At 41.4% G+C, this 21541-nt stretch overlaps 1 protein-coding gene across 5 annotated transcripts in view; it reads left to right on the top strand.

Moving 5' to 3' along the window:
- ncam1a (neural cell adhesion molecule 1a) overlaps positions 1-21541 on the top strand; it is a 225049-nt gene that overhangs the window by 162471 nt on the left and 41037 nt on the right. For 4 of the 5 annotated variants that reach the window (XM_068601107.1, XM_068601106.1, XM_068601105.1 and 1 more), the window contains exons 8-11: positions 170-312; positions 12798-12948; positions 18286-18470; positions 18873-18969. In XM_068601107.1, the coding sequence (XP_068457208.1) occupies positions 170-312; positions 12798-12948; positions 18286-18470; positions 18873-18969 (576 nt within the window). Of the gene's footprint in view, positions 1-169; positions 313-6247; positions 6278-12797; positions 12949-18285; positions 18471-18872; positions 18970-21541 lie in introns of all 5 variants that reach the window. The other variant, XM_068601109.1, reaches the window with a different exon arrangement.

Below are 21541 nucleotides of genomic sequence, written 5' to 3'. Positions count from 1 at the left end.
TCTGCAGCAGCTCTGCTGAGCTCTACGGCCTCTAACAGCTTGTTGTTTTTGGTTTCACAACCTTCACTGCCATCAACCTTCATGGCATTCTGTTTGTGCCATAGCTTCTCAGCACAAGGCAACAGACCGATGTTTGCTAACGCGTTCGCCATTGTTGTCTTGTTCCTAGTGAAACCCAGGATCACCTACCTGAATAACCAGACCGCCTTAGAGTTTGACGAGCAGGTGACCCTGACCTGTGAGGCCTTGGGCGACCCCACACCCACCATCTCCTGGAGTTTCGAAAACAGGGTATTCACTGAAGGAGAGCAGGTACGCATTTTGTGCTTCTTTCTTTGGACAGGGCCACTCAAACAGCACACTCAATCAAACTCTGGCTTTTGACGATCCAGATTGAAAACCAAATCAGAAGGTTTGTTTGAAGGATAATCGTCCTTCAAACAAACCTTTGGGAATAGAGAGGTTCTCCACATATAAAATATATGTACTGCAGAATTGGCACCTTTCATAAAAGGAAAAAAAATAGTAAAGCAGTATGTTTATTCAAGAAAATCCAAATCTCTTTTTGGCGTTTCACAGAATTTCATTTCATTTAAAACGTGCTTTGTGTCCACGATGTCCTGCACTATTGTTGGCAATACAGCGCAGACACTGTTAAATCACATATGTATGTGAACTTCTGGAAGAACTGCTGTTATACTGCAAATATAATAATTGTAAATTGTCGTTTATCTCAGAAAACTCCCATCCACCAGAAGGCAAAAATATCTACCAATATTCCCACGGAATTCAGTCACCGGTCCCTTGACATGCTTAGTGTACTACATGCTTAGAGTACTACATGCTTAGGGTACTACATGCTTAGTGTACTTTATTTGCAGCCTTCCCAACTTACACAGATCGACGCAACAAGATACTCGCTGTGCTCCATACACTCAAAACTTCATATTCCCTCTTTGTACAGTAAAGTTTGGATTTTAACATCTCTCTAAACTTTTGCTAGCCTTCTCCAATACTGCTGGAGTTGCATCAATGATTTTGTACGTTTCCGTCATGAATGCTGGAGGGGAGAAAGTGCAGATTGCCATGAATCCAATTTCCAGGCAGTTTCATGGACCGCTATTCCCCAACGTTGCTAAGAGTACATGTAACTCCCTATTATTCATTAGCATTTAAAAGGGAATATTTTTGTGAAAATAGTATGAAAAGTGCTCATTATGAAATTCAGAGAAAATTAAGTGAGAGGGAGTTTGAGGAAGAGAAAATTATTTTTATTGAAATTAGCTGCTAATTATTGCTGCCCTGAGTCTCTTGCTATCGGGAAATCTCATTGTTTGGAGCTCAGCGTTGCTACTCTGGCAAACTGCTGTGATTATCCACTTTGCAAATGAGTAGGCAATTTTTGTAAACATGATGTAAAAGTAAAGAAATCCTCGCACGTGAAGCCGCACAAGGGTCATGCATGTTTGCCACGCGTCTCGTTTCTTCTTCATGTCCTGCGAGAGCGTCGGCGTTAACGCTGGATTAAAGCTTCGGCTGTAGAAAAGGCTCCTTAAGACGTATGAGCTATGAATACCGTCCTCATGCATTTTCTCCATTACAGTGGTCACAGCTGTTGGCAGTTGCCAGACTGGAGAGAGAATCTCATCCCAAGTCTATTGTTATGCTCTTATCAGCTCATTAAAACGGTATAATTTTGAAAAATCCATCTTAACGGTCTTTTCTGACTACATGCATCATGTGAGCAGTGCACGGATTAGTCACTTCAGAAGGGTAATTTCCTGCTGTGAACGCAGTAAACAGTATTAAGATAATTACCTTTCTGCCTCGAGCAGGTTTGTGGATTCGGGAACACCTGACACTCCGGTTCTTGCTTCAGCGTGCATTAGATACGGCAAATATAATAATACATCTTCATATTCTGTTATGAAATGGTAGTTAGGCACTGTGTATTTCCCCTTGCAGAGGTTCCCATAACCTGGCTTATGGACTAGTGCTTGGCTTTCAGAAATGTGCTACTAGGGCGCTAGGAAACGATTACGTTGCATCAAACGCTGAATTATAATAATGTAAATCTATTGGTTATTTTTGCAGTAATACTCGAGAATATGGGTCAGTCTGTGCTGGAATTTAATCACTCACTTTGTCTCTGATAATTTTGACGTGGCCGAGTAAGTTATCACTTCAGAGCTCATAGTGACGGCCAACTTTTTGAATAGCTCTTTATTCAATAGAGAAATTCCAAACCAAACTCATCATCGTTAATCACCAAGCACATACTTTTACTAGCCGTTCGTGGGAGCGGTACGCTTTTCAATAGTAATAGCAGAGTCCATCAATCAGAGACGTAGCTGTTCGACTTTAGAACTGTGGGTAGTGTTATACTCCATGACATTACGAGTAAAACTGTTTTTTTTCTTTCTCTTTCTAATATCACACAGCTGTGTGGCTTCTCCAGGAGCATCAAGCCTTATAGTATGTTTACCTCGGTTGGTCACCACATTATGGCTGATAATCTAAGTCCTTGATTCAGAATATGAATGGGATTGTCTTTTCCGTAGCCTTCACTGTTCTCTATGAAATCCAAAATCAAAGAAAGTTAAAAGTTGTTTGTTTTGCTCTCTATTGTCGATATAAAAGTGATTACTTAGCAGGAACCATGCCTTACATGATCAAAGACAGTCGTTATGTGGCTGTTACAAATGATGCGCATGTATCAATAGTCGTACTATTCCTGGAGACACAAAGTAAACGCAGCGAAAGCACCTGTGCTGTTATATCTCAAAGGGCAATGAGTTGCACAATATGTGGGCCATCCTGGCCTGCTTTACTTCCCAGCTCTGTCCTGCTGCATTCAGCTAGTGCTGTGTGATGAATTATGTAACGTCAGATATGTCACTGTGAGATGAGCCGTTCTACCTTGGTATGACAACTTCAAACTAAAAAAAGACCACGGTTATGACAAGCTGCAGCATCTTTGCTAGTGGTACCAGTTCAAATCAATACGGATGAGTAAAGCCAGTGTTATTTAGTATTTCTCTTATTTACAAAAGCAATAAGCAGCAAGATGTTGGACAGTGTGTGGGGCAGACTCGTGGTAATGAAGGGAGCACTCAGTGCAGCAATGTAGCTCACTGATGTGTTTCATTTTTAGATAACAATGGAGGTCGAGGGCGAAGAGAGAGTCTGCACAGGCAATACTTACAATGGTTTAAATTTAATGCAAAGCAAATATTAGACATGTCATTACAGCATATGAAATTAATGGAGTGGGCATTTTCCCTGAGCCAAAGATGTGTCAACATTTTTTTTTGCTTAAATTGAATGATTTACTCATTCCAAGGCTTAAAGGCTCCAGGTCATCGTTTAATATGAACTGGTAATTGCCAAAATTGGGCCAGACCATTTTTTTAAATGTTGGAACACTGGTAATGTGTTATTGGCATACCATATCTTTAAAAAAAAAAGGAGTATCTTATATACCAAGTCAGAGTATATATTTAACAGTCACATTACAGTCCACCCTTTGTGCCTTGGAGCTTTAAGATGATTCCCATGGATATCATGGCTCTGTGTTGTTGTTTTTTTCTCTTTGGCTTTGCTGTAGGGGATGAACATAATTAATAAAATAAATAATGAAGTTTTACTTTTACTCCTTCCACCATCTGCTATCACTAGATTCTCTAAAAAAAAAGCTTAGCTCCTTTTTGATTTTAGATTATTTTTGAGAACAGCGTCATTTTTGTCTTCCGTGCCAATTACAAATTTTTGCATATTTTCACCAGACTTTGCAGAAGGGAAGAGTAGTACTTACTCATTTACTTACTAGGACAATGACAGGGGCAAAATATTTAAAAACGCTTCATTAATTCAATCCAGAACCTTCCGATTATCATGAATAGGTTCCTATTTTTTTAGACTGACTTCAATGTAGTCAAGCCAAGATTTGTATAATCTTGCCCAAGGGAATGATAAATTATTATTTGGCACATTTACACCATGACAGGCTTTGAAAATAACTTTGCTAAGAAAAAACATGTTGGACTAATTGTTTTAAATGAACAATAAGGTATGAAAGCATATCCACAGTAATAGCATTTTAACTAAATGAGTCATTGAAGCCCAGTGCGCCTCCAAGGCATTTGAAATCAGGGTTTTTCCAATATATGTGTTTTATTCTTGACCTGACTGGACAATGCAGCGCATGCCGGCCATGTGGAGCTGAGTGTTGCGCCAACAGTTTAAATGGATGCAAAAAGTGTTCTTGCTGATTTAATGTACCCACCTCAGTTCCATGCTCGGAGAGAGGAAACATAATGACAATTTCGTGGTAAATATTTCACAGAATAAGAAAGAGTGACAGCAAAGTGTCGGCGTGTGCTCAAAACACTCGTCTTGGATTAACCATCATGTTCTGTGACCTCGCGACTTTCCTTCCAGAGCCAAACTTCCTACTTTTTTTTTTTTTTTTCCGACTGTAGGTTCCACGAACGTCATTATCAGATGATCAGAAGAGAAATCGGACTCAGCTATGGGCTCCAAAGTTTTTCCTATTAAATGTGCCATTTATCACTGCCAATCAGTGGAAGCATTCGCACAGCACAGTGCATTCATGGCTGTTTGGCGAGTTACTGAATCTTATCTTCCACCTGCAAGACAGGATTTGCCTGTTGCCACTCACGCTTGTCACACCGTATCTTCTTCCATTTACAGCCTGTCATCGTCCCTCCCTCTCCTATCCATCATTGTCAGTTCAATTTTGATTCAATGATGCTGTAATCAGAACACCCCACTGATCATTTGGTGATGGCTGTTACTAATTTTTCATTGGATCATCATTCATCATTGCTCGGTTTTTTTGATTCCCATGCCCCGACGCCCATTCACGTTCTCGTTCTACATCACAGCAGCGAGAATACAAGAGCACAAACACATTCAGAATGATGTCAAATGACAGAACGTCAAATTACTGGCTGTCATTATCTGTTTTCAACTTCACTTGATAGTGATAATGATGATTTATGACGATGTTATCACAGTATTATCTCTTAAGAAGGGATTTCAGTGTGATTGTGATCCTGAGGTTCTTTCCACATTGTTTCCACAGGTTTTTTTTACACCATGAGAGTATAATTGTCCGAATGTACATAACTTAAATCAATGAAAGACATGTATGTGCTCTGCAGTCGTCCGCACATACGTGACAGCGTTAATCGAAACTATAGAATGTCATGATGCAAAAGCCACTTGTTAGGAAAACAAAGTCCCCAGATACAGCTAATAGCTCACTCATAATTAGTTTCAACGCCCTGTTTTTTTCTCAGTGCGCCTCCAAATGATCTCTTATTACAATACATTAGTTAATATCCGACGGATTTCTGCTTAAGAAAAATCCAGTTTGGCATGTTGACCAGTTCTGTAAATTCCCTGACTGCATTGAACTGCCAAGCCAGAAATCCTAGTCATCCTTTTCACTTTAAGAAATCCTTGAAATTAATGAGGTTGGGCTTTAATATTTCTGATGTGCTGTTGTGTCATAGAAGTTTAATAGAGATGTGTAATTTCTTTAGAATTAATTTAGAATCGTAATTGTAATAAATACATCTCCTCCAGTCTCCTCCAATGTGAACGCAATTCCTTCTAATCCTCATCAATGGTTTCGCTAACTGCGGCTACAATGCTAGTCTTCATACATGTTTAAGCCCCTCGGTCATAAATCATGTACATTGCACATCACTGCTGCACTTTCCAAAGCGTGTAGCGGTGTTGTAGATGTGAAAATTACCTTTCAGGCAATCATTGGTTTCCATTTGTTTCACTTGACTATGAAAATCAATGCACATTCCTGAACGTTGAGTTCGGTAATCTATCACAGTAAGCGTTATGTCTGCATTAGTTTTGATCAAAGTTACATTACTGTTGCGTGGCATCAACAAAATCGGACACAAAGTTCATCGTGATGGATTACCTAACTCACCTAGCAATTTCGAAGGCTTCAATTTGGTTTCAAATGGATGTAAATAATAATAAAAAACGACCCAGAGGGTAGAAAATACACTCGGTGTGTGTGCTGGGAAATGATTGGTCGCCATTTATTTGGAGCCAATGAGCTAAAAAATTCAAAATCACAGGTATCGCTCCTGAAACATGAAAACATTGCACATATCCTGCATAAATCCAGCCTGCACAAAGCTTACGTTACGCCTCTGTGTCGCTGTTTGTCTTCCTCTGTGTTTGTTCCCTCTAGGCTTCTTGGACGCGACCAGACAAATATGAGGTATGGCTACTAAATATGGTAGCCTGACTCTAGTTGTAATAGCCTTAACTTACACAGTAGATCACCTTTTTGTTAATGCAGAGCAGAAGTGTTGCCATTCAGCCGGTATTTAGTGCTCACTACATTTAGTTGTGCACTAAATATGTAGACCATTAGACATGTAGCACAGTACATTTAATCCACTTAGTTCCAGTAGACATTAAACTCACTCTATTTACTTGTCCCCGTTTATTTTTGTCGAGACAGCAAGGCAGTCACGGTATCTCAAAGTAAATGTTGACCTTATAGCATGCTGCTATTTCCTGCTACATGGTCTGGTTAGTTCCTCAGATTCTGCTCAATTTAGGGCAAAAACGAATCCCTGCTCTTGGAGCCAGCAGCTGCACTCCCTCGCTTAGAACACACTGTCTGCTCTGCCACGGCGCTAACTCACCTAGCTATATTAAAACTTAACAATGGTGGAGCCAGTCTGCATGTTTTTCACTTCAACAAAACACAACGGCAGCTGACACCTTCAGTCAGAGCCGGAGACAATTCCCCCGGGGCCTCATTCATATGTTGGTCTTACTGGGTCTGTCAGCAAAGGTACAAAGAAAAATTATGTATGTGCCCACCCCCAGTATAATGGAAGGAGAGGGCATTCCTTTTGTGGTGGGATCATTTGATGTTTAGACATTACAGAGGCTTAGGAGATAGTAACACCCCTGAGATCACATCTCACAAGATGCTAAGAGTCAAACCTAAGCATGCTGTGGAAAATGATGACGAGCATATTCAATTATGAATCAATGTTTAATGATTTTATACACCAGCCCCCCGCCGTGGTGTTTGATTGGAAAGAAACATGCAAACTATTGGCCCTCCTCAACGGGAGAACTACTGTTCTTAGATAGAACAGACACAATGTAACACCCTAACTTCATTCACTGCCACACGCACGACAAGGAAAAGCAAATCATGTACTTTTACTAAGCTTCTCTGTGAGAATACTCTTTGAACCCCATGAACCAGTGTAACTCTTCATAAAAATGCACATAATGAATTAACTTGTGCAGCTCAGCATTCAGGAATAAGAACTCTACCAACACTGAGAATGTGAAGAGTTATCTTTCCTAAAATCATACAATCCGTCTCTGAGCCAATGATAGAATTACGTTACATCAGTTTATTTATATTATCTGATCGCGTGGATGTGTGATCAGTAAATAATCACATCCGTGTAGGCTGACCATTTCTCCAAAAATGCATTCCCATACGATTCAAATGTATTGTCAATGAAATTTCTAAGGAACCACATTTTCTCCCAATAAGAACGTTTAATGCGATATGTCTAAAAATAAATACGATCAAAAATGTGTTTCTCTCAAATCGTTCATTGACGTTACAGGTTCACTGTATGGGAACGTAATTTTTAGGAGAGCAGGCCATCCAAGCAAGTGACTGGATTTCAGGTTGTGTGATTTAAGGCTACGCGGACCGTCTGCAGCATACATCATATTATGTGATCGTCTCATCATGTTATGAGTTGTTCCTGTAGTTCACCTCTTTGATTGAAGTAGCACAGTACTATGTGGAGAGCGTGGTACTTATAGCATAATTTCATCATGACATTTTCCCTGTTTCTTTTTTCTTTTTTGTAGACAACGAGCTATTAGCTGTAAAGTGTAGCCGTGTGCTGTAGTTAAGTGCTGGTCATTGTCAGTCGACGATTGCCAATCTAGAGATGTGTTTGTAGTGCATCTTCTTAACTGCTTACTGTTGCCTTTCTCCTTTTTCCCACCAGTTTCCCTAACTGCTTATCTCCACAGGCGGACAGGAGAAAGAGTCCAAATAGTGTTTAACCTGATACAGCAGCTTATATCTGGCTGCATAGATAAAAGCATTCACGACAGGAATGCCATCAAACTACCTTGTCTCGTGATCTGTGGGGAAGATATTGGTCTTCATATTGTTTGTGTCTGAAGATATTGTCACTGTATGGCTACGCACAGCAGTGTAGACAGCAATACCTCCACGATAAATACTTTGACGTGGCCCGCCATAGAAAACCAACTGTCGATGAATGCGCATCTATTGCTCAGTGATCTCACGGCGGCTAAGATCAGCTCTGTGATCGGCATGGAATCAGGCCGCTAACAAGCAGGCATTATATGATTAGCTCTGATGATGAATGGCTCCTGCAAAGCCTTTTAGAGTTTGTCTTTGTTTCATGGAGAAGTGCACTTCAGAAAGCAGGGTGACACTTGAACCACATCAAGGTCTGATTATAATAACCTGCCCGCTGAAGGCCAGTGATGTCAGCACCGCTGCATCGACCTTCTCAGCAATCCTTCACTCCAGGGCTGAAAAGCTCACAATGCCGAGTTGCATTTACGACAAATATGAATTACCGTCATTAGTAAATATAGTACTCATGCACAGTCCAGACTAAATAATGGAAGCAAGGCAATTCAACTATGGTGTTTTCGTGAGCAGCTTGGACATCTGTTCAGCACGAGTCATTTCACAAAGACGTAATGTCTCAACTGCGCCACTTATCCATTTGGACCTGCTTTGTAGATTCATGGTAAGTAACTTAGCACCGGGGCCCCTCGGCCACTGGGGCACCCTGAATGTCAACGTTTGTGTCTTTCGTTGACACGGAGTGCTTGAATGCACCATTAGTTTTCATTTCCGGAGGAGGCGCAGGTTGACCTTCATGTGTCACATGCTGCAGTAGGATCCAGCCTCCGAAAGGGGAGACAATTAATCATGAATTGTATTCTGGGTGCAGTCGCCAATTGAAGACATTGTTGGCTCAGCGTGTCAGGCTCAGCTCTACGAAGGAAACACAGCTCTACTTTCATCAATTTAATTGTCCTTTTCAAAGTACAGTCGGCCCTGTTTAGGAGCTCATACGTAGTGCAAAAACTTTCAGGGGTTGCAGGTCTATTGATCTTGATTGTTCCAGCATATGGGAATTCACATAACAGAAATAATGACAACAGTAAACACACCAACCACCATGTTATTACAGCACATGTAGGGTAACATGTACTTTAAAAGGGAGAAGAACAATGGAGATTGTTTGTTGGACAAATGACGGTGACCAGACCCTCAATTGCAATCAGGGATAGAGAAGAGAGAGGCAATACAGAGGAGCTGGAGTCAGCAATTAGAAAAGAAAAGGTGGACCAGAAGATTTTCAAGAGTCTGGCAGAAGCGTTGTTGCTGAAATATGCAGGGGGTCTAAAAAAAGATGCAGCATTATAGCAGAATTACGGATCAAAATACGTGCTGCAGGCCAAATTGAAAAACAGTTGTTAGACATGCCTTTTACAGAAGTTCCTGCAGTGAGAAAGGGCACAGCTATAGTTTCTACAGTCTACCACCAGCAGGTTGAAATGTTTCCCTCCTGAGGGAAATGTCTCGGCAATTGTTTAGATTTCTTTCTCAGTTGATCAATAGTTTGTGATCAAATACCTGGAAAACTAATTACATTCCCTTCAGCCTCAGCTCGGCTTAAAACAGGATGTTAAACCTTACGTGTCGAACATCCACATGTTGACATTATCAATGTTGGCATTTAAGCGTTTTGGTCACCGCGGGGTCTCGGCAAGACATTCTCAATCCCAACTCGTTTAAGATGGAGGCTTGGTCAGTTGCCCTCAGCTTCCCACTCTGACACTCTGGGCGCTCCTTTAGCATTTGTTATGGGCGTGTTAGTTTCCGCTCTGAACATGCACACTCTCCCTTTTTTTTTTTTTTTTTTAAACGAACGCATGTCTTTCACATCCCGGGTCTATTAGAGTGAGATGAAAGCCGGGTGCATCTCCTGTAAATGCCACCAGACACTAATGGTCACAGACCAATCTGCTGTATTTAATGAGCAGCGGTTCTAACATATTGGTGCGTTATATTTGTCAGATCTTTAACCAGCTGACAAACCAATGTTTACAATTCGAGTCGGAGCTCGACAGTTCTCACATGCCATTTGGAATCACCATTAGGCTTCTGATAGTTGTTGCGAGTGCGCATTCAATATTTAGAGGAATCCATAGTGACCTTAATAATGCCGCATTAACACCTTTGTGTAGAGATGCACAGGTGTTGAAGAGGTGCTAACAGGAAAAAAAACAAGACACAATCCTCCCCAAAGTAAAGCAGGTCCTTGCACCTTAATTACCGTGAAAGCTACACTTGTGACAGCTTTGATTTAAATGCAGTACAAAAAAGAAGCAGCACATATAAATAATCAACTGGGAGGATGGGGGGTTGCCAGTTCTGGCTTGAGATTCCTCCTATATAATCACGGTAGTGCAAAATGAATGCCAAGCAAAGCATGTGTATTGACAGTTTACGTCAGCGCTGCCCGACAAGGCAAAGAAGCGGCGCCTACACAAACGGGAGAGACTTTCACCGATCCAATGGCTTCCATTGGAAGTTATAATTATAATTACTCTCGTGGAGCATCAGAGTTGTGTAATTAAAACCATTCGTTGGAATCAATGAATAAATCTTGTTCAAAGGTCTGCCTGTTCACTTCTACCTCTGTTGTATCATTAAATTGTTATTCTTCATTAACCTTATCCCTGTTTACATTGCCACAGTGTGACCAATGCACTGTGTCTGCCTGTGTCACTGCAGTAAGGCAAGATTAATGCTGCCCTTTCAAAAATGTTCCAGGACACTCCCTCAGATCTTCAGTAAACAGCAGAAGTATCTCTGCCACATCTGCATCCCCTCGCTTTATAGTGGATGTCACTTCATGCCGTAATGCTAATACAACAAAATACGCTCAATTATTTATAGAACATGAACGCTGATGCGCCGAGAAAGCCTCAAATATTAATAGCTAAATCATGGCAGGTAGAAGGGAGATGCATATCCTCTGTTGGTTTGAACTGGGTGTCGCCCACAGGATGGAAGGCAAAAAACATCCTGCATTTTTAAAAGTCAGACTTTTTCTCAGACCTGCCTCATGGCTCCCCTTCCATATTGATGTATTTTTCTTCCGCAGCACATATTAAAAAAATAAATAAACGATGTCTTGTTTGGGAAGCTGGCATTAGCTTTCTGACCAAATACATTATGTGAAAATGGTCAGATGTGACTGCTAATGTCACTGAGAACAAATAAGGGAGCAGAGCACCTGGCCTCATCTTTGTCGTTGGTAATGGGAACGCCGCAGATCAACCGAGGTTGCGGCGCATGATTAAAGAGGCAAGTTGAGGTCGTTGGGTGTGCCCAGATGTCAGCTGCTCACGCTGAGCGCTTGTTCCCGAATAAGGCACCCTCAGTGACCCCGTGTATCCACGGTACCACAGGTTGAACCGAGTAGGCAGGGCAATGAATGGGGATCTGCCGAGGAAAATAAAAACAAGGTTTAACAATGAATTTGTCACAACTGCAATTATAGTGTTCCAACTGCAATTAAACTGGCCGTAAACCTGCAACTAGACTGTTAAATGGTGGGGACGGCAATCGACATACTGTCAGAGTTTATTTCCCCGGGCGTTGTGCATTCGCCGAATTTCATGCGGACGCACGGATGGTTTCTGAGCGGCCGTAATAGCATGCCCACTGCGTCGCTGTTTGTATATGCGCGACACAATGTTCATTGGTACATTTGTGAGCTCTTAAGAATGACACATATGATTTTACGATTGCTGTGTGTAGCTTTTCAACCTCGGCTCACTTCCATCTTGAAACGGGTACCGACGCACAGAGGCACCCTTTAGCATCTGTGTACGCCGCACTGGGCTTTCAACTAACCCCAATGCCATCCCACCAGCGTCATTATAATATGTGCAGCGCAACTGACAACGTACAAAGACCAAGAGTACAAAGAGCCGCCGTGGGGCGGGTGGGAATGATGGTGGTGGGTCAAACAAACAAAGGACTTCCACCAAAGAGATCTTTGTTCGTGTCCCACGTGAAACTAAAAGTGAAGGTAGAGCAGCATAGTTTCAAGCTTAGCTTAGCTCTTGGTATTTGATGAGATTGAACATGTGGTGACCTTTGTGGTGACCTTGTCCACCTGAATCTCCCAAACAAGAGTCAATAACATTTATCGGGGGGCCGAGAACTTTAATTTAATCCAAACTGTGGATAAGGCTAAAGTCTGGTGTATCTCTATATTTTCTTATTGTCAACAAATCCCTAGTTAGATATAGTCCCCTTCCTGTCTGTGGCATTTAACTGACAATAATAAAACTATAGAATAACACCAGTCTTATCTTTTTGACCTATTTTTTGCATCAATTTTGGGGTAATCTGTTTCAGTGGTGTTGTTTCTTTTCTGTGGCGTGTTTGCACTAAAATGCACGCTGCAGGTTGCCTGTCAATCAAACAGTGTTTACTTTTTTTTTTGTTTGTTAATGAAGCTAATTTCCCAGTTCCTCTTTGATTCCTTTATAATCCAGTTTGTTCCTAACAGACTATAAGCAGCATCTCACTCTCTCTTAATCTGAGGGGAATCTCAGAGAGAGTAGCAAGACGTGTACAAGTGAGACTAATTACTTTTTCCTCTTCTTTGTAGAGCCTTGATAGAAATATTGTGGTACGCAGTCACGCACGGGTGTCCTCGCTCACCTTGAAAAATGTCCTGTTCACGTACGCCGGCCAGTATCTCTGCACCGCCAGCAACTCCATTGGCCAGGACGACCAGCACATGCACCTGGAGGTCCGCTGTAAGTCACCCACTCTAATGTTTATCACCGCTGGCAATACACATCACTGTGTGTTTGTCATATTATATTTGATTTGTGAATGAATGAAGTACTAACAGATGTTTTGGACTTTGCTTCTTTTTTTGTTGCCGTTTTTTTGTTGTGTTGAAAGAAAAATAATACAACTTTAAACTTCAATTTTTTAAACCAAAAATAAAATTACAACTTTTTTTTTTTCCCAAATGGTTTGGTGATTAATGCCAGATTTCAAACTCAGCATCAGAAAGTGTTAACATGATTAAAGGGATTTAAAGGGATAGTTTAGTTTTTTTTAAAAAATAGATTGCATTGAGGTGTTTTTCCATAGTCGTTATATTCCCGACATGACAAGAGTACCAGCACAGGAACAAAGCAATGTACTGTCGGTGCAGTAACATGTGTTTAAGATAGCTAAAAACATTTAAATATGCAATATTCCCAATATTGTACCACTTTACCTTGCCGTCGGACAGCCATTTCCAATGGGAAACTGACGCCATTGTATCGATGCGTGCTCTCTTCAAAGCATTTAAACTTGCACTGAGTAGTTTGGATTCACACACAATAACACAACGTAACCAACCGATCGAGGCAGCTGTCGGCCAGCAACTCCTACGTTCCGCTGGATTAAAATGACTGTTTGTGTCAAAGAAGTCACCGGGCATTGGAGAAAGCATAGACGGATGACTGACGGCAAAATAAAGTAGTGAAAATATTGTAAGTACAGCGTACAGTTAAACTCTACAGGTATTAAACACTCACTATGGATAAAAAAAAAAAATCAAATTAGTCCCTTTGAGTCGGGATATGAAGGCGAGAAGGAAACTTTGTTGGCATTGACCTGGAACCAGCTGCTCCATGTTTCCCCAGGACAGTCTTCAAATGAAATGTCATGTCATTAAGCGTCAGTTAAAAATGTTTGTGACTCGTCGTCGATTGTAGAATCCCATGATTTGACCGTGATGTATCATCAGGCCACATTGCCCAGTGCATTCCAGGAGTAATTGTGTTGTAATCGACTTTTCTGGGGCCCGGACATTTTCTCAACATGCCTGTTTCTGCTAAGGCAGTGATTTCCTCTGTTTCCTAAAATGACTTTTGACAGGACTCTTGACAGCTTCTTCTGGGCTTTGTTCATTAGCTGTTGATTTTACCTGGAGGCAGAACAATCAATAACACTATAGCTTTTTCACAAACTCTGACTTTTGGGCAGAGTTCTGCAGCCGAGTGGAGTAAAGTCAACACTCTCTGCTCGGCTTCAACAAGGTCACTTTCACAATAAAGTTGCTATTTTGCTCATCTCTGCTAAAATTAAACTACGTTGCCCACAATTAAAACGATGCCGCTGGGGGTGAAATTTCACAGAGTCCATATTCAAAGTGCCATATTATACAATAAATTGGTTTAAAAAGAAGAAAGTGTTAATCTGAAGCATTTACCGATCACATTACTTCCCTAAAGTGCAGATTATTGTCTCATACATGTTGTCAGATAACAACAACATCAACACAAGTCTTTGGATAAGATTCTGCCAAAGTCAACGCCTTAATGGTTACGAGATTTTAGTTTTTTTAATAAGCAACCAAGTTCAAACTGCCTCAAATTGTTAAATAGTATACCTCGCAATAAATCCTGCAGATTATTTAAAACAAAACAAAAAAGAACATGTATAACATTGCATTGAATGCAAATAGATAAAAATGGAAATGTTAAAATTAGAAGGAGTCGAGGGGGAGTGCTTGTTAAGACCAAAGGCATGTTTCTGAGGAAGCGGTGGCTGGGCAGTCACCTCTGTTTCTGGAGATAAATGAGAGAGCAGAGTTTGCTGGGTCAGTGGTACCAGTACGATTTGTTACCATGGAAACAAGGGTCTCATTTCTGACATAGCCTCAAGGTACAGTGGCTTTTGAGGCTTAGAAATCCGTGCAATGCTGTAATTACTATTTCATTGAGCATCCTTTCTCCAGACTCGAACGCTTGGGCAACCGTTCTGTCTGTGATTGGCCGTTATATAACAGAGACGTTATAGAGTATAGAGTTTAGAGTAGGGTCATCAAGAATGACACATTTCCCATTTGTTTGGCCACTGAAATGTAAAATATTTCAAATGTAACCATTATGAAGTGTCCATGTCCATTTCGGGCCAACAGTGAAAGACTAGTGGCTCAAAGTCAGGACATTATCTTCACAGTCACGGTTTCACTTCAGCTCGGATGTGCTGCACTACAGAGACCGAACAAAACTGCCTTGCAACAGAGAGACTGTATACCTTAAAATGAAGCCTATGTACGTTACATAGGACACAGAAATGCACCCGGTGTCATTTTTCCTCCTCGGAAAGATTGTCTGTGCACAACAATGGAAGCCAAATCGCACTTGATCTTGTTTTGGAATCTGTTGAATGTCACGTGGTCAAAAAATAAAGAGATAAATGAAGCCAATGAACATTTAATTGGATTAATATGCCCTGCTCTCAATGCACCAGCAATTTGCTCAGAGATATAATCACGACGCAGCATTGATGGAGTTGTTTGAGGGCTTGCGGTTTGCTGGAGTAATCAGCAAGTAATCAGGTAGCTGATTCACTGTTGCCAAGCAATTATCGATAAGAAAAGGTGCTTTGTCTTGAACACAGCTCTCACTCTCTGTCCCCTCTATCACCACTCGCCCACTCACACAATGAAAACCTTATCAAAGCATGGAACTTCCTATCTGCCGCGCAGCATGATCCCATTAGCTCGGCTGAGTGTGTCTAGGTTTGCTGTTGAAGGACTGATAGGAAAGTGTTAATAACTTCTCTGTTTGAGCTCTGGTTTGTCGCCAGCTGAGGTTTGTTTAGCATGAAAGTCTAATAACAACACTTTATGCCGCAATCAGTTCCCTCCATCTACTCGTCTCTGTCCTGCTGGCTATCGAGTGATGCACGGATGGCGTATTTTTAAAAAAAAGTTAGTATCGCACTGGTTCCATGGATAAAAAACACTGGGGGGTTTTCTTGCAGAATTTTGGAGCATTGCATAAAATAAGACAATAGGGATTGAAGTATGGATGATTTATACAGAAGTAAAAAGACATAAATAAACTACAATATGGTCGCATGAGCACCAGTATCCACAACAACGATTACTATCAAAAATATAATAGCATATTATTATTATTACAATTATTCCCAGGTACAATTATCCTTAACAGATTAAGAAGAAAAGACATTACATTGGTGTTATCAGCCCTGAACCATGTTCAATAAACTTCTACATGAAAAATCCGTTATGAGTTTTAATAAATAATATGCTCTGAATATTAATAATTAACATATAGTTTAGATGCAAGATAACGCAGCCAGGCTAATCCTGTCTTTACCTCTTGCTCTCACACACACACACACACACACACACACACACACACACACACACACACACACACACACACACACACACACACACACACACACTCATGTTATTCATTTTTGTTCCACTGTAGATAACGAAATGCACTTGATATGATAACCGTGTGAATGTTAAAACCCGCCGGTATAGCAGTATATCATTACAGCCCTAGTTGTAGGTGACCTACATGATTATTTGCAAACATATCAATAATCTCACCGAGACCATTCGAGGAAGCTATAGAAATCCAACAGGCAGGTCACATGCACTGTAGTGAGTCAACAAGACCTCAAAGCAGCGTTGGTAAAAAAAAAAAAGAAAAAAAAAGAGTGAGAGTCTAATCAGTGCTGCAGGAGATGGAGCGTTTATTGACTCAGCCTCGTCCATCAATTCCAGCAGCAGCACACTGCAGACTTTTCAAGGATCCAGGGTCAGAAATAAAGCCCCGGCAGTGGCAGGGGCCACAGCATTTCGCAGCACGCAGGAAGTGAAGCACACTTCACTGCATTCAGAAGCACTGCTCAGTGCTCAGTGATGTGAGCTGGATACAATAAAAAGAAACAATGCAGGAAAAGTATCATCATCTCCTGTTACGGCCTCTCACGATGCGGATGAATACGGCTCCGGGTTAGGAGCTTTGACCATATGGTATCAATTCAATTAAATGAGCACATCCGAGAAGGCTGCTCTATGGGACTTGGGCCGTAGCATGGACGGCAGCAGTGTTATAGGTGTTTCTGCAGGTATCTCATAGAGGGAGGTGTTCCAGAGAGGAAGGCTCTTATTGTCTTCAAACCCTGACTTTGTTTATAGCCGTCAGGAGCGGCAGGGTCCAGCTCTGTTATTTCTGTCGACTCCAGGCTCCGGCTAAAGCACGATGGCGCGACTCACTGCGTAATAATGCCACTCAGCCCTGTGAGACGTTGGAGGTTTTTTTTGTAATTGCTGAGCTGGTTCATCTCGCAATAAAATTGGCAACAAAAACTGGCAATTTATCGCCGCTGAAACCCCCCCATAGGTTGTCTTTAAACCTGAAATGGATATCATAAAAAGGCCGTGCCTCGAATGTACGTTAGACAAATAGAGCCATTAAACTATACTTAGCATTTGTTTGCCCTTAAGATACCTGGTTTCTGTTCCATTGTTGTGTTTGCTCCAGCTGCCCCCCCCCCCTCCCCTCCAGGTGTGTGCTTTTAAACGTCTTCTTTTGATTGCAAATATTTCGAAATGAAATGTCTCACTGGTGAGCCTTCATAACACCAGCTGGGAATGCTGGGAAAGAGGCACTTCAGGGAATGGAGGCAATATAGCCTTCCCACAATTCCTTGATGCTACGATAGAAGACTCTGAGTGGCCTGTGGATTTTGAGTGGCCTGTGGATTTTTCAGACAGAGATATTTGACGGGTTTGATGATAATATGTATGCTCGTGGAATAAGGACATAGAGTCAGTCAACATTTCCTCTCTCCTATTATTGTAGTGTGAGTGAGTGCAGTGCTAATGCTTTCTCTATTGGTGTGTGTATATATATATATATATATATATATATATATATATATATATATATATATATATATATATATATATATATATATATATCTTTATTTCTTTAGATTCATATTTAAAAGAAGCAATTCCAGTTAACATTGCATCTATTTGTGGCCTAGTCTACAGCTACGGTTTCTCCAAATCTAAATCTCTCATTGACCTTGAAAAATGAAAACAATCAGTTCCATTGCACAAGCCTACCTACGCACGACCAGTATTTATCATTGTTTCAAAAGGATTAAACCCTTGGATTTTTTTTTTCCCCTCAGTGCTTATTTGATCCTGTCCTGGCAAGATGAACCATATTGAAGGAGTATCAGTGAAATGTTCCAAGCGTGCCTGTTGTGATGTTTTACCATCTTCTCTCCCCCGGGTATTGCTGCAGATGCTCCAAAAATCCTGGGTACAGTGACGGTGTACACGTGGGAGGGGAACGCGGCCAACATCAGCTGTGAGGTGGAGGCTCACCCCGGAGCCTCGGTGGTTTGGTTTAGAGACGGCCTCCAGCTGCCCTCCGCCAACACCACCAACATGAAGATCTACAACACACCAACCGTCAGCTACCTGGAGGTCTGCTGCCTCCTTACTGACGTGTACAGGCAAAAGGGTTCATAGAACATATGGGGAATATTGTCAGGGCATGCCATCTTTCACATAAATAGCTAATAAGTAGTTTGAGATAAATGTATGTATAACTGTATATGTATATGCTAGTGAACCTATTTGTAATAAGTTGTCCCTACACTGGATATCTGAGCATCTGCATAATAACCATTTTCCAAAAAAATCACACTCATTCAGCAATGCTAACCTGCTAAATGGCACGTAAGCGATAACTAATGATTAAATCCTCAAAGGTACACATTCAATATTCACAGGTCTAATCCGTTCCCAGAAGTATTTTCTTCTTGACCACCTGCTGCGCCCGGCCGCATGACCTCTCAATGTTTTTGTCTTTTTTATGTTTCTCAGATTACCCCTGATTCTCAGAATGACTTTGGGAGCTACAACTGCACAGCAACCAATTTGATGGGCTCTGAGTCCAAGGAATTCCTTCTGATCCAAGCAGGTTTGGCATTACCTTCAAGATACAGTGTTGTGTGTTTTTTTATGTATTTTTATTAATGTTCTAAGAAAAAAATCATTTCAAATCCCAAATGGGGGGGCTTAGAGATAAGTCTTGATGGTTTGATGACTTGTGATAAGACCTGTGGCGCGTGATGCCAAAACAAAAATAACATAAGATGAGAAACAGTAAAACAATATGACATTGTGGATCTAACCACCCACTGCGAATGGATCATTCCATTCCAACCTGGGGGTCAATAAAAGCAGGTGCAAGGCCCATCAAAGTAACAAATAACATTTTAAAGCCAGTGTATGGAGCAAATATGTATTTAAAATGATGTCCAGAAGACAGCATGTAAAGAGAGAATATGTACAGAGGCCCTCAACAACTCTGGCTGTCAATGAGCAAAATTCAAAAGAGGATAGGATCTGTCCTATAAGTGAGATTTAATTTGCACTGCAAATCGTTTGCGTTAGCTTTATTTGGTATGCAAACTGTTTTGGACCAATTGAAGGATGTAGGCCACTCAGGACCTTGTCTAAATACAGAGTGGTCGACTTAATTGTGCTAACAACCTCTGCTGCCTCTGTGTAATATACTGGAGGCCCTTTGAGGTGTTTTCTCTCGACTTTTTCATTTGCTGCGTAACTCATTACACGGCTAAAGGGACTCCCTCCAACCGTCGCTGAACTACGAGTGTGCCAAAAGGAACCCAACTCAAACACATCTTCACACCTTATTTTCCACGTTGAAACGTCAATGAGAAACTCAGACAAGTAGCATGAGGCTAAGAGCTCCACTAAACAAAACGATTCCAATTTCACGGGTAATTAAACTTCCCCTGCATTACACGCTAATGGTAAACAAGCCAACACAGATCCAGTAGCTGTAATATTACAGAAGGAGCATTTCCAGTTGTGTTTCCGTTTGCACGACGGTAGAGAGAAGCTCTCGGTAGTTCGCAGACGTGCATAAATGGGTTCAGGATGAGTTGATTATAACCTTTTAGCATGAAGGTCATGATTTTCAATGGGACTTTTTTGATTGGGTGAGCCGCATATGTGTGTTCATACCTGACACTTCACTATAAGATTTGCCTGATTGAATAATGATAGAATATATTTCATGGTCAGAAGGAGCATCTGTGAAACTATGGATAAACTCATCTCGTTTCCTACAAATTCTTCACAGTAAAAGTCCCTGGTTATTTCGCTGCTTTGGTAGACTTACTTTATTGAATGATCGGCACTAACAAAGCTCCGTTCATTCGCTGATAAACACATGTTCCGATAAATTCTTCACAATAAACTTTGCCTGATATTTTGTTCTCTGTTAGTTTTTATTTTGAAGCGGTACTTTTAAGGAAATGTTGTTTTTTTCAGCAGCAGTAACTTGACATGACCCTGACAGCGGGTTTCGGCTGTGCTTCGGCCCCGGTTTCTTCCTGTCTTCCCTTTGCGCTAACTCAGGAGAGGAACTCTCATGTTGGGAGGATTATTTGCTAGACCTACGTTTGAGAAATTGTCCAAATTGGTGTCCGACATGCTGTCCACACCTCACTGAGATGAGAACTCCATGTGAGCCAGGTCGCCTCGGCATGCGGTCCGGCTGGTCGGATCCGGCCTAGCACAGTAAAGACTTTACTGCGTCCTGGTACGATCTGATGGCAAAAGTTGCTTTGATAAGACAAGTGGCCCCCCGGCCTGAGAAAAACACCCAGCGTTGCTTTGTGATCACCAAAAGAAAGAAGTTCATCACATCAAACAATATGACTGAGCGAAAAATGTAAAGCTGACGGTGAAGGTCATGGCGTCGGTAAAATCAAAAGGGTTCTTCCTAAAGGCAGCCTCGATGTGATTAGTAAATGTCTTGGCAATCCATCCACAAGATTAATTTTCTCATGTATAAGTGTAAGTGTAAGTTTTAGCTTTATCGATGCACCAGAGGAAAGGTCAGAGAGTCACTGGGTATAAAAAAAAGAAGAAAAAACATGAATATTCCCTATCAAATTTTATGAGCAGTAATTGTAAAGAGACCCAAATTGAATGGATGGATTCAACACCCACCTGGCATACTGATTACCGCCATTAGGCCCTTCCCCTGAAAGATAAAAAGACAGCATTGCATATTGTGTCTACAGAGGACTACTGAATGCAGTACGGTGCTCCATCTCGGTGACACTCTGCCCTATCTTCATAAATCAAAGTGTGACTGGGGCTGGAGGTAAAGCTGTCGCTGCAGGCTTATTCAGGCATGTCCAACAGATCTGGGGTACTTTGGTGACCAGAGGCTTTGGGGCACCAGAGGCCTGCCAGCGCCACAACTGTCAAAGGCGCTGATTTAGAGCTGAAGATTATCAGTAGGTGTTGCAGTGGCCGGTATCAGTCTGAAGCAACCGCATCAGATCCTCTGATGCATTTAAATTGAATTCTCTCTCTGCCCATGCACATGGACAGCTCGCTAAAGCACACATATACAGTCCTGCAACCCTTCACTGCAGAGACACTGAATTCATTTAAACGTGTCTCAACCCAAAACATATACCAGATGCATATATGCAGTATTGGCTTTC

This window comes from Clinocottus analis, unplaced genomic scaffold, assembly GCF_023055335.1.
Source record: "Clinocottus analis isolate CAN_PGR_092001 unplaced genomic scaffold, fCliAna1.0.p SCAF_5, whole genome shotgun sequence".
NCBI lineage: Eukaryota > Metazoa > Chordata > Actinopteri > Perciformes > Cottidae > Clinocottus > Clinocottus analis.
Note: the sequence above shows the minus strand (reverse complement) of the source record. Positions and strands in the feature narration are given on the sequence as shown.